Genomic DNA, 12,696 nt, shown 5'->3' with positions numbered 1-12,696 from the left:
TTGTAAAAACAACAAGAAAGGACGTGACAGAAACTGAGGCTTTCATGATAATTTTTATTAATTTCAACTGCACCATACAACACGATCCTCACTTCAGTGACACATTTAAAGCTAAGAGCATAAATTGTTTTAACGACAGCTATACAAATACACCTTTTTTTGGTTTAAAAATCAGTCAGTCACTTGTGTAAAAATCCTCAGTTACATTCAGGAGGAGTTGCTATGCAGCTGTAATTCACTTCTGCTGGCATCCTATGGCACGGAAGTAATCACAACAACGCCACCACAGAGTCTCTCATTACATGATGGTAGTTCAATTACAAAGTAAGAACATCAAAGTAATTTTCAAGACACTTAAGGAGAAAACTGAGCTTTGATCCTGCGACTGACCAACTGGGCATCTGAGTCACAGAAACCTACAGTGTTGGGCCATCAAGTCCGTGTTAGTTTGTCCGGGGGCATGAATCCTGCGTCTCCCAGAGTTCTGAGGGCCACCCTGCCGCTAGGGCGGATGGTGAGCCACGTGATGCTGCCGTTGTTCAAGCCCATACGCAACCAGCCCTCTGGAGGAAACTGCAGAGCCCTGAGAAAACAAAAGAAAGATAACAGCAGCTAAGAATGAACCATAGTACTGGAGCAACTGTTATCTTTACATCCTGTTTAATAAATTATTTGAGTTATATGTATGTGACATGGTCCAGAAGTAGTCATTTTGGAGGATAAATACACTTGTTGAAACTAAAGCTCAATCAAATCATTTCAGTGTATTCAGTGTATTCTAAAATCAAGGCATTAACAAATGTTTAATAAAAGAATCAGACATCTTACAGAGAATTAAACTTGACTTTGGAACAAAATGGTGTTTTGATGTACTTAACGTCCTTTTTATCCACAGTGTCTAATATGGCCAAGAGGAGGCCTTACATATGAAGCAGCTAGAATATTTACAATTAAAATCATTTTTCTTTATAAGGAATGGTTTGACATTTTGGAAAATACGCTTATTAGCTTCTTTGCAGTGTTGGATGAGAAGATTGATACCACTTCCATGTTTGTACGGTAAATTGTGAAGCTACAACCACAAGATCGTTAACTAGCTTAGCATAAAGACTGGACACAGAGTGAAAGGTTGAACTATTCATTACAGGATTCCATTAAAATCACAATGACACAAGCCAAGCACATATTCAATCAAAAAATACTATGGGAATCTATTACGGCAAAGTTTGAATAATGGTTAGCACAACAAGAAGCCAGTAACTTAGCAGCAACGAGGCAAAGCTCTGGCCTCGGCTGAGCCGCGACCACGGAGTCCGCCGGCGACACAAACCTGCAGACAAAATAACGGATGACATTGGCATGACAGACGATGATCTCATAGCTGTCCTCCTTCTGCTTAGGGTCAGCGCGGTGGATGTAGCGGCGGAAGGCTGCCTCAATGCGAGCTCCGTCTTCATGGTACTGCTGGAGGACGGTAGAGAGGTTGAAAGCCACCTTGTCAGATGAAAGGGTTCTGTCTGAACCCCTCAGTCAGTACAGAGTCAATACATGATGCTGCAGTGCAATGTGGGGAATGTATGAGGAGTTTCATTCCAAAATGAGGCCAACTGATACTCTAGCTGTGAAGTTTTTCCAAATGTTATTTTACAAAGTTGTGAAGATAAAACCTAAATTAGGTGATTGACTCAACCCTACTTGAATAAAGCCTTAGTAATTAAATTTTAGCAACAGATTATGTAACAATGGCAAAATGTTCATCTAAATGAATATCATGATATAAAAAGATTTATCTTCAGCTGCTACCCTCCTTTAAAACGTTGGCATTTTGGAAATTAACTCTTCCTGTGGTCCATTCCTGTGGCATTGCACTGATGTATTGGCAGATTTTGGCTTGGAGCCCTTGGCTGTGAGCCTTAACAAGCACTTGACAGGACATTTGCACAGACATGTGGGCAGCAGAAAGCTACCTAACCAAATACAAAGATATGCAAATACAGAATATCAGTCCAACAGCCCGCTCTCGTAGTGTGTGTGTGCAGCTTCTCTCACCACAGCATCGGGCTTCCAGTGAGTGACAGGTGGAACCGGCTCGATAGGTGCACCCTCTCTTAGCAAATCACAGCTCACCAGATCCACTCCTAAGTCCGTATGACATTCAGAGGCAAAATAAAATTTAATTTAATGTTCTGCATTTCTGCACCAGCTTTGACTGGTACTGTTCTATACAGAATCTAAATAGTAACAAGATACAACAAAGATAAAGAGGATATGAATAGAAATTTTAACAGTGTGTCAAGTCAAACAATATCTTGATATAGTAAGTGGCTAAGATATTTGAAGAGGCACATACTGGCCAAAATTACACAAGTACATAATTATTTTTAAAAAAGCACTTTTGTACTTCAGTAGCAATCTTATCCCCACATAGTTTGTCTAATATACTCAATGTTTTTTAGTCCAAATATCCAAATAAACTCAAAATCATATGAGAAGTCAGAAGAATTTTTTTGTAGATGAGACAAAAAAATAAATAAACCAAAAACTACTTTAGGTGTAGACTGCTCTTAACAACCACAAATATAGTGAATATACAGCTAAAATCTAGTACGCACTGATGATAAAAAGCAATATTAAACATTAACCTTAATCTCTTTTTTCTTTATCATTTATTGTTCATATAACATGCATCCTAAGAAGTCCTTTAAGACTGAAACAGTGATTGGCACAATAAAAAATTAATGAACTTTCCAAACTTTCCCAATCTGGAGGCAAAGAAAGAAGTAAGAAGCCTGGGTGTTTGACCGTGCAGCTCTGAAAAGCAGTGTGGCATCTATCCACTACCTGGAAGGTGCTTGCTGATGATATTTGCTGTCTCTGTGGCCCTGGCCATGCTTGAGTGGATCAGAACATCATACTTCAGTCCCAACGCTGCCAGGCGCTTGCCTGTCAACTCAGCCTGCTCACGACCTGGAGAGGGGACATGACAGTCATCATTATATTTAACACACATCTATAAGTTTCAGTCACTGGACTATGGGGGAAAATTTTGGTAACTGGTAACTTAAGTTGTTACTAAACCAACTGCTCTAATGGTGTCATTGAGAAAAGCAAAGAGTTATACTGCATCCTTCAACTTACACAAAGATACAACAGCACACACCAGAGCTGCTGATGCATACTTGTAAGCCTCCATTTCAATTATATAACACCCTAAACTGTAAAGTGGAAAATGTGTTCCTGGTCAATGAGAAGACATTAAGAGGCCATTCTGAAACTAGACCTAATGGTGTGAGGATCCTCTCTTTGTCGCTGATCCCGCTCAGGTTGTACTGGGAGTGTCTGATGAGGAGGATGTTGCGTGTAGCTTTAGGTTTGCCATTGTCCTGCTCGGAGCTGGGGTCTTCAGTTGCGCTCTCTTTCTTCTTCCCATTGGTCAGTGCAGATGGGTCTCTCCTGAAAAGAGTTAGGATGACCGTTATCTTGAGATTAGAAGTGGCTTTAGTCTCTCATGGTTAAGGTGAGGCATGGAAAACTGGGTTAACACAACTATAACTTAGGAAGATGGTCGGTAAGATACATTGAAAAACTTCCATATATCTTGTTCTATACTGTTTGGAAAGATCCCTACACCAGACTCAAAAAAAAGCTATTTATACAAGATTTGCTTTTCAGTGACAATGCACCTCTTAGAATAAGGATCGTGAACTCTTACAGATCCTTAAGACCCACTCTTAAGATTTGGCATAAATCCAAAACTTCAAATATAGCTTTGGTCATTCAGCAAGATCTAAAATTCAGTGAGGCCAGGATCCTCCTAGTGGCACTGGCAGGTAGTTGCAGCCTGTGGCATTCTGGTGGGAGTTGAAAGACTCGCTGTCAACCAAATTTCCTGGGTTGTCAGCAGCCCTTAATCTGTTTTAGGATGGTTGTTTAGCATCCACGTTCACCTTTTTTGTTTTTTTACTTATTTTATGTAATTACTTCTGCCAAGGAGGTTATGATTTTGCCTGTTTTGAAATAAAAAGGCACAAAATTAGACACTTTACTAATCCTCTGTTTTATTATTGCAAGAGTGAAATTGTGTAACATAAACATAATTTAGCAAACATAAGTTCAGTAACGTAGGCAACTTAATAAAACATAAAATTCTGAAAAAGTCAGCTGACATAGTGACAACTGACACTGACATAGTAAAGTGGTATAAATATTAACATATTAAATGTAATAATACGGCATGCTCCGATAGCCTACTGGTTAAGACACATGAGGAGGGGGACTTTATGCCTTTATCATAGGGACAGTGTAGTTATAACAGGAAAAAATAAAGGGAGAGAGACATGGGGCACAACATGCAACAAAGGTCCACTGCCGGACTTGAACTGGATATGAGGCATGTGTCTTACCAGTAGGCTACCAGAGCACGCGATACTATTTCATTTAATATTTTAATATTTACACCACTTAACTATGTCAGTTTGCTGCTGCTTAGATGTCACAAAAAAAGAAAAACAAACAAATTTGTAAATAAAAAAATGAACCTGTAGCTGACTTTTATCATTTTATTTCTTATTTATTAAATAGCCTACATGTTACTAAACTTATGTTTTCTCAATGATGTTTGAACCACAATTTTGTTTATATCACACAATTTCACTCTTGCAACAATAAAACGAAGGATTAGTAATGAGTATTTTTTTGTTCTATTTTATTTCAAAGTGGGCAAAATCATGACCTCCTTGGTGGCAGTAATTACATAAACTGAATGAAAAACAAAAGTGGAACACGGTTGCTCAACAACTATCATAAAACAGACTTCGTGCTGCTGACCTGTAATTAAAACAAACCAGGAAATTTGGCCCTGCCCTAGTTGACAGTGAGTTTTTCAACTGCCAACAGAGTACCACAGGCTGCGACTGAGGTGCCACATCTGTGTCACAGCCTGCCACTGAGGTGCCACAGCGGTGTCACAGGGTGCCACTGCAGTGTCACAGGGTGCCACATCTGTGTCACAGAATGTCACTGAGGTGCCACAGCGGTGTTACAGGGTGCCAGCGAGGTGACACTACCTGCCAGTGCCACTAGGAGGATCCTGGCCTCGCTCCTAAAATTTCCTCCTAAACATATTTTAACCAAAATAACGTTACATCGCGTTGGAAAGGCTATTGTCCAACGGAGACAAGATTTGGCGTTACACTCATACAAAGCTGTGAGGTAGAAAACGGACAGAACATAAAACACAAAAACATCTTCGTACAAATAATCACACAGTCGTGAGACAACGCGTGTGGAGGCTCATACTTATCCCAGTTGAAGTCCCAGGCGTGTCCCGTCGGGGCGGGTGTGTGGCTGGCTGATGTCCACGCCGGCTGCGCAGCTTGAAGGACGGTGAATTTCGGCCACCGACTGGCAGCCTCTCTGCGCTCACCGAAATATCCGCGGGAGTCTGCAGCGGCAGCCGCGAATACTAGAACCGCAGAGCCTCCGGCGAACCCACAAATAAGTTTGAAAGTTTTCCTATACGACATACTGCGAGCTCCCTCGAAGCAGCAAACTAATGCTAGCTAATTAGCTGAGCTTAACTGATGTGCTGTTAACAAAGTGCACCGCTATCTCTTCTCACAAGGTTTTCTGTTGCTAAATGGCTTTTAGCTGTTAATTCCAACCCGAGAGAAGAACATAAAATACGCTTTTTGTAGCACCAATATGTACCAGACCGCGGTGGAAACTAAAAATACAGTCGGCACAGGAGATGGCAAGCTAATCTTGGCAGCTTCCTACAAACACTACGGTGGCCAGTGCGAGCCAAAACATTTGCTTTCGCATAAATGTAGAAATGTGCCACTCGAGGGCGCCCTAATCCATAAACCCACAGTAGTACAGTGTAGATTATTTTCCCTTCTCTGTAAACTCTGTTCAACACGAGAATTCAGTGGAGTCAAATGTATGAGCTTCTGAGACACCGGTTAACATTTTAAAGCCACACATCTCAACACATAATTTCAATAAAAGTTCAGCTCCTTTAAGAAAATCTCGCTGCTTCCTACAGTCTATTTCGGCAATAGAAGATTAACACAAATGCTCATTTTTATCAACTGAATTTTCATGTAAAATTGCGCCGATTGGTTACAGAATCATGCCGAATTTAAGAATGGGACCACACTTTCTATAAAAGCTATTACGCCTGGTTTGTCCATTTGTATGCCTGTATAGGAGGACAGCAAGAACAAACTGCAAGAATCTAGATGGACTTTGGTGCAGCTGCATATCCGAAACAACCTGCAATGTTTCAAGACATGAAAACTGTTAGTCTTATTAAACTTTGAGAGATATTATGATGTTAATTAAACACATAACATGTTTAATTAGGTAAACCTTTGCGAGAAAGGTAGTTTTTTTATATCCGCAAAATCTCTCAGGTAAAAAAAAATAATGCAGAGTGACTAAATGCTTTCAGTGATGACACGCAGAGTAGTCGACGTTATAGAACCGCTCATTTTCTTATGAAGACACTTGCACGGTTGCACGGCACAGAGGCTCCACCTTTTCAAGCGGTTCAGTGACCTCACCAGTGGGCTGGATTGTAAGGGTGGGATTTCCAGGCTTTCAGAAAGCTCCATGTATCCCTGCCTCTCTCTATCTTAGGATCTATGCGGCTTCAACGGTAGCAAAGACGGACTGGTTGTACCTTTTAATAGCCACAGAAAGGCCTATATATTGCACACTGGATCTTTTTTTCTACATGCGACTCCAATCGGAATAAATAATTGAGGAATGTGGAAATTACAGAATGCCCAACAGCGCTGGAAAGAGATTTAAACCCACCAAATACATCCCAGTGTCCACAGCTGCCACACTCCTTGTGGGATCGACCACTTTATTTTTCGTTTTCACGTAAGTTGCATCGCTTCTTGTTCTGTGCATACCGGGATTTCCATACAGTGTGTGCCGCCAGATTACACAGGCAAAAGTGGATGGCAGCTCGAAGTTTGCATGGGTGGATTCAGTCACTTAGGTGGAATAAGTGGTTTTCTATCTGTCCCAATGGGGAATCTCGCAGTGGTTCTGAAATGGGTTTGCCAAAAAAAAAAGAAAAAGCAGCCCTGTGCCGCCTTCCTGTACAGCCTCAGTGAGACCATTCAGCCATAATACCTGCAAGGCAAACTTCCAATAAGCCATGCAAGTTTAACAACGCTTTGATCGCAAAGGAGCCCACAGTTTAGGCCGCAGATACTCACTTTCCATTGAAAAAAAAAAAAAACCGCAGGCAGTTGTTGATAGAATTAAAATGGTTGCATTGGCTCGGCAGGCGGTTGAGTTTGATTCATGCATACTCATTTTGGGTTGATACAATGTCACAACAGCCTATCAAGAAGCATTACAATCATCCTAAACTAGCAGCTCCCAAAGTGGAGTCCTGCAGGGGTCCCCCAGCTTGGTTTTATTGCATTTACTACTACCATGTCTGACCCAATGTGTGGCCAGCAAGAAAAGTGTTTTTCTTTGGAGGAAATGTGATGAGCTGAGCTGATAATGTATGTGCAACTTCCGATCCAGGCCAACAGGTCCTTACTCTCTCAAAGTCAGATGATATGACAAGGTGGTGACTGTGGTCAGTCCACACCAGCTGCAATTAGGAGGATGATTACATATCAACACAACCCATCAACAAACATCACAATCACTCCAGGTATACCCCCATGTAGAAAGGCTTTCGCCCCAGGCCCCTCTATCTGATGAATGAGGCGTTTAGTGCTGTGACGTTACTACAGAGCTGCCACTATGGGAAGGGAGATGAGAGCGAGAGAGAGAGGGTGGTGTGTCTGGTGTGAATCATCATTCCCACTTACATTCTTCCCTAGTGTTAACCCTCAGGTGAACGGATTATCAGTGAAATCAACGTCATGCTCGATCTCACATCCTCAAGAAACCCCAAGGGAGGCTGAACATCAGTTTAGGAACATCTGAGCCAGATTAAGGACTGTAGGGATACATCATCCAATCATTCTCCTATGTAGACTCAGTGTGTCCACTGAAGAATGAAAAGGCTGAATGTGATTCTTCCCCATCCAAGGTTGGGTGGTTTTAAAGTGTTTTAAAACACATATGTCACAAGGGATGATGTGTCACTGCATTTGCATAATATTTTGAATACACATTTTCTACTTAATATGCCTTTAATTAATAGCTGCTGTGGGTCTAATGCTGTTTGTGTACTTAAACAATTAAATCATGTATTGCTAATCTGTTTTGGATGCAGGAAAACACTGCTGATGCTTTAGCTGCACCCTGACAGGAGGAAACATATGGTGTTTGTGGGTTGTGCAGGTAGCTTGGATTGTAGCTTTAAAATCCCATCACTCCTTGGTGTGCTGTCTAGGGCTTTGCATACACAAACGGCCTGATTTACAAGTCTCGGTGTACAATGAATGTGTCATGATTTTATTGGATTTTGCAATTCAGTCACATTGTTCACAGAAAGCAGAAGTCTGAATTTTTGCTGCCCAGAGATTTTTAAAAATATTGCTCTTTTGCCGGGGTTCAACCTACACTTTAAGGTTCATCCCCCAGCAGATGGTTTAAGGGTGAGGATTAAGACTTTACTCTGTTGCTCTTTCTTTTAACAGTAAAAGGCCCAGAGGATTGAGTCTAGTATAATAGAACCCCCTGGGGAGCCGTACACATCCAAACTAGGCCATGTCTCCCTATTCTCAAACACACATAGAGTCCATTATGTTGTATTCAGTCTACCCTTGTCTTTGGCTGGAGAGCTAAGTTACATATGCACAGAACAGTGTCAGTGATAAATGTCTTTATCTAAAAGATCTGTGACGTGCAACAAGTGCAAAAGTAGGGACACTTTTAATTCCTACCTTGTTAACCTTGCTTATTCAGGTCCAGAGACAAATATCTTTTTTTATGCCCAGGACTCAGTGTGTTAAATGTCTTACTGTTGCCAGCAGTCTACTTGGTGTCATGTGGGCGGTGGAGGGTGAGACCTTGGGCCAGCACTGGCTCACACACACACTGTCCACGGTGTCATGGTGTTTGGCTTACTGACACCTGACCGTTTGTGTTTCCCACTGAGATTGAATTAGAACACATTAGTACAGAATTATTTATACCTCCAGAGCATGACCACGACCCATCACAAAAAACCTGATGATAAATTAAGCTTTTAGTCATGGTTTAGCCACGATAATATTATCCCAGCCTGATCTGTGTCTATAGCGAGATTCTATTATACAGCAGCTTAGACCTCTTGCCATATCTAAATGTAGCCCAGCTCTGTGTGGCTGCACTGAAGAAGCTCTCTTTTACCTTTTAGTCATTCCTTAGGATGGCTTAATCACTTCCCTTGATTATACGCCAATGAATAAACCTGTTGTGGAAACAGAATAGCCAAGCCAGCCATTATCATTCGTTGCCAAGCCTAATAGGCCACACTTTATAGTACGCATGGGTGGATGAATGGAAACTGTCAATTGATTATCTGGACAAGACTTGCGTTCAGCACTTTTTTTGCAGTGTGGTGGTGAATTATAAGAGAGGTAGTCAGTGGTGGCATTTGTTGCCAGCATATCTCCAGCCTGAGAGCAGAGCAGCGTAGGAGAACAGGAATCTAATCTTCAGCTTCCACATCTGTTTCCTGCTTTTCATTGTGCATCCATTCAATCGGACTTCATTCAGATGCTACAGAATGCATTGTTCTGCATTTGTTCTCCGCTCAGAAGGTCTTGTAAAGATTTTTAATCTCTAGGTATTTACAATGTGTTGGTTGATGGAGTGCAGAGTTGCAGAAAGATGTGAAAAAGGGGGTGGCAGTTAACTAACATTCACCTTTTTAAAACAAGTGGTTCTGTACTGAACCAATTTAAGTCCTATATCTTGGCATATATATAGCATATTGAACCATTTTACAGGGTTCATTATCTAGAACCTCTGAGAAACTGGTGTTTGGAGCGATATTGTTCAATAGGGTGCCTCATTTATGCAGTACAGTAACTTCTCTCACAACAACAGTGGTAGTAATAGAAGTGCAGTATTTCTCTGGTAACAAGGACACAGAAACGGATGTAATCTGGGCTAAAACTGAACCACATTTATTAACATAAAAGCTAGTGTTATGTAGATAGGCCTTTATTTGCACAGCATTTACATTTAGTAAGGCTACAATTGGTTTAGATGTCATTTTAAGGATTTTAATGAGGTAAATTATTATTTTTTTCTCTAAATGTTCACCTTTCCCCTCTCCACTCTGCTACCTTTTATGGTGTAATATTCATTGAAGGTCTAAAAGCATTCTGTAACTAAATGTTTGGTGATTGATCCTAATTGGCGTCTTGCATGTGATTATGTATGCGGAGATGCTGTTGTGTTATTGCAAGGGGTTCGGTAAACAAGATTGTAATCATCAACGTCTCACTGCTTGGTATTAGTGTCCATTAGAGCCAGTGAGCCTTCCTCCTGCGTGACGTTAGTGGCTGCAGAGCACCCTGTGTTTGACTGTAGTGAAATTAATTGTTGGTTTAACTCATCATGTTTATGCTCGGTGTTGGAGCCAAACCGTCTTGGCTGCCCGCTTTAAATATTGCTCATATGACATTGTGGCTGATTTGGGTTTAATTTGTTTATTTAAATGTGTGATGGAGAATATATTGCCAAGTTTAAGATGTGGCGAGGGCAGTGCATTTCTCCGAAGGAGGAAATTACCAATTGACATGTTACTATTATGCCTCAATAGCTCTTATAGCTCTTTTTTCAGCCTCCCTGGTGTGATATTCATGTACAGCATACTGAGAAATGAACAGGAGTTTGTAACATGCCTGCACAACTTCTGAACTTTAACCTCCAAGTGAGCTTTACAAAAATATTTTCATGATTCCCACGAGAGGAGCGAATTTCAGCTCTTAAGGCAAGCTCATCAGTATTCGTCTTCAACATGTCCTACCCATCTTGCTATCGGAAACATTCGCTGAAATGCTTCTACACCTCTGTCCTCACATGCTGTCACAGCATTAGATTTCAGCAACTCAGCTGAGTTGGATAAGGAGGGATCCTGTCCTCATGTCACACAGAGGATAAAACTATGATAATCTTGACTGAAAACTGACGAGGCCAAAAGTAGCTGATGGACTTACAAGCTCACCAGGCCCAAAAGATCCCCTTGGTTTATAATCCATGTGGTGCAGTCTCCTGGTTTGTAGAGATAACTGCTATATTTTTTTTCTTTGAGGATAAAACCAGTAGCAGGTCGGTGTGGTGTGACTAGCTTTGTCAGATTAGATAACGATGTAATTTCCTCTGTAGGTCCTCGTTTTGTAGAGAAGGCCTGAAGATTGACAATTGCAGAGCAGGGTTGTGTCAATTCTGCTCTCAGAAGGTACTTAAGGGGACAGGTAATAATGAATGGAGAAGGGACCTTATTTCACTTTGAACTGATGAAAAAGATTAGGCCACAATTATATATTGACCCAAAGCTTTTTGACATCATACTCTCATTGCTTTTGACAGCACATCTTTGGTTCCTGGTACTGCAGCTTCACCCATGCACAGCTCTCAAGGTGATGCAGAATACAGAAGTTTCCTTTTTCTAAAACACCATGCTTTGAGTCAGAGGGACTAACTTTATTCATTGTGAAGGATTTATCCTTGCAAATAGTCAAATAGTATTATGACCCACCTCCTATGTCTTGATTTCATCAATACAGAAGCAGAACTCCTTTGTTCCTCTTTTTGGCCTCCATGATCATCAGCCAGGAAAGAGGCAGAAAAAGGCACATAGGCATGAGGGAGAGTGCACAGTTGAAACACTGCAAATAACAATCACTCTGACAAAACACTCAATGCAGACAGACACAGACACAGACACAGACATTCCACGGAGTGAAACAGATGAAAGAGCAGGAGGAGTTAACAGATAAGTAATTAGAATAGTAAAAATTAAAATAAGTTCCCTTTCAAATCAATTATCCCAAGATACAAGTGGAAAGTATTGTTCTTGCAACTGCATTTATAAACTTTTTTTTTTTACTCAAACGTAGTTTAACTATGTCATGTGATATGCTATTTCAGTACTATGCACATAACAGACAACATCTGTGCTTATGCTTGAATGTGTATACATATGTCTGTCTTTGTGAAACACTTGTTTGCTTTTTAAAGTGCTATATAAATAAAATAAACTTGAGACTTGAAGTACACTTTACCAGCAAATATTACTGGAACCACTACAGAAAATTGCAGATGAACATTTAAGGGGATCCAGGGATCCCGGGATTCACATTATAGACACTAACTTTGACTGTCTCTGAAGCAAATTGGCCACAATTTCACACATTGACTATACACAGTCCAGCTGTGTACTAGGTTTTGAATTAGTCTTGTTCTTTGTAACTTTGATGCACATCATGTAGCTCCAAGCTGAGATACTTTCTATTTAAATCCATCTGCACAGTGTTGCTGTTTCCATTTATAATGTGGAGCGTTTTTACTTAGAGACTCAGCTATAGTTGATACTGTATGCACATACCACTGGTAGACAGCAGTGTTCCCGGTGGTATTCAAGGACGCCCGGTGTCCTTGAGAGGATTCCAGGGAGCCTCTAAATGAGAAATAATCAAATGTTGTAATTGTATATCAAATGTTCAACTTCACAATTCAAAAATAAGAGAAGACATGTAGCAAGCTAGTTTCTCT

General features: G+C 40.8%; 2 protein-coding genes across 3 annotated transcripts in view; one reads left to right on the top strand and one right to left on the bottom strand.

The window, feature by feature from the left end:
* Positions 1–34: 34 nt before the first annotated feature.
* pgam5 (PGAM family member 5, serine/threonine protein phosphatase, mitochondrial) lies at positions 35–5,768 on the bottom strand. 2 transcript variants are annotated; one of them, XM_067603327.1, is made up of 6 exons: positions 5,299–5,768; positions 3,281–3,453; positions 2,842–2,967; positions 2,050–2,138; positions 1,331–1,464; positions 35–583 (listed from the first exon to the last, which is right to left on the bottom strand). In XM_067603327.1, exons 1-6 carry the CDS (start codon positions 5,523–5,525, stop codon positions 433–435), a joined length of 900 nt encoding a protein of 299 aa, XP_067459428.1. In that variant the 5' UTR covers positions 5,526–5,768; the 3' UTR covers positions 35–432. The 2 variants fall into 2 exon arrangements, with proteins under 2 accessions (XP_067459428.1, XP_067459437.1); XM_067603336.1 differs by having other exon boundaries at positions 1,331–1,461.
* A 167-nt stretch (positions 5,769–5,935) lies between these two features.
* The window catches only part of zdhhc8b (zinc finger DHHC-type palmitoyltransferase 8b), a 69,352-nt gene continuing 62,591 nt past the window's right edge, over positions 5,936–12,696 (top strand). Inside the window, exon 1 of the mRNA XM_067603316.1 lies at positions 5,936–6,891. Coding sequence (XP_067459417.1) covers positions 6,788–6,891 — 104 coding nt within the window. The 5' untranslated portion in view covers positions 5,936–6,787. The remainder of the gene's footprint in view (positions 6,892–12,696) is intronic.

This window comes from Thunnus thynnus, chromosome 2, assembly GCF_963924715.1.
Source record: "Thunnus thynnus chromosome 2, fThuThy2.1, whole genome shotgun sequence".
NCBI lineage: Eukaryota > Metazoa > Chordata > Actinopteri > Scombriformes > Scombridae > Thunnus > Thunnus thynnus.
Note: the sequence above shows the minus strand (reverse complement) of the source record. Positions and strands in the feature narration are given on the sequence as shown.

What these genes read in the sequence shown, in the direction of transcription:
- pgam5 (XM_067603327.1), bottom strand. Translation starts at nt 5,525, where the DNA reads ATGTCGTATAGGAAAACTTTCAAACTTATTTGTGGGTTCGCCGGAGGC. An exon ending in GAGGATCCTCACACCATTAG is followed by an intron (nt 2,968 to 3,280) that starts GTCTAGTTTCAG and finishes TCCCCTCTCCAG; the next exon opens with GTCGTGAGCAGGCTGAGTTG. An exon ending in ACTGGAAGCCCGATGCTGTG is followed by an intron (nt 1,465 to 2,049) that starts GTGAGAGAAGCT and finishes ACCGTCCTCCAG; the next exon opens with CAGTACCATGAAGACGGAGC.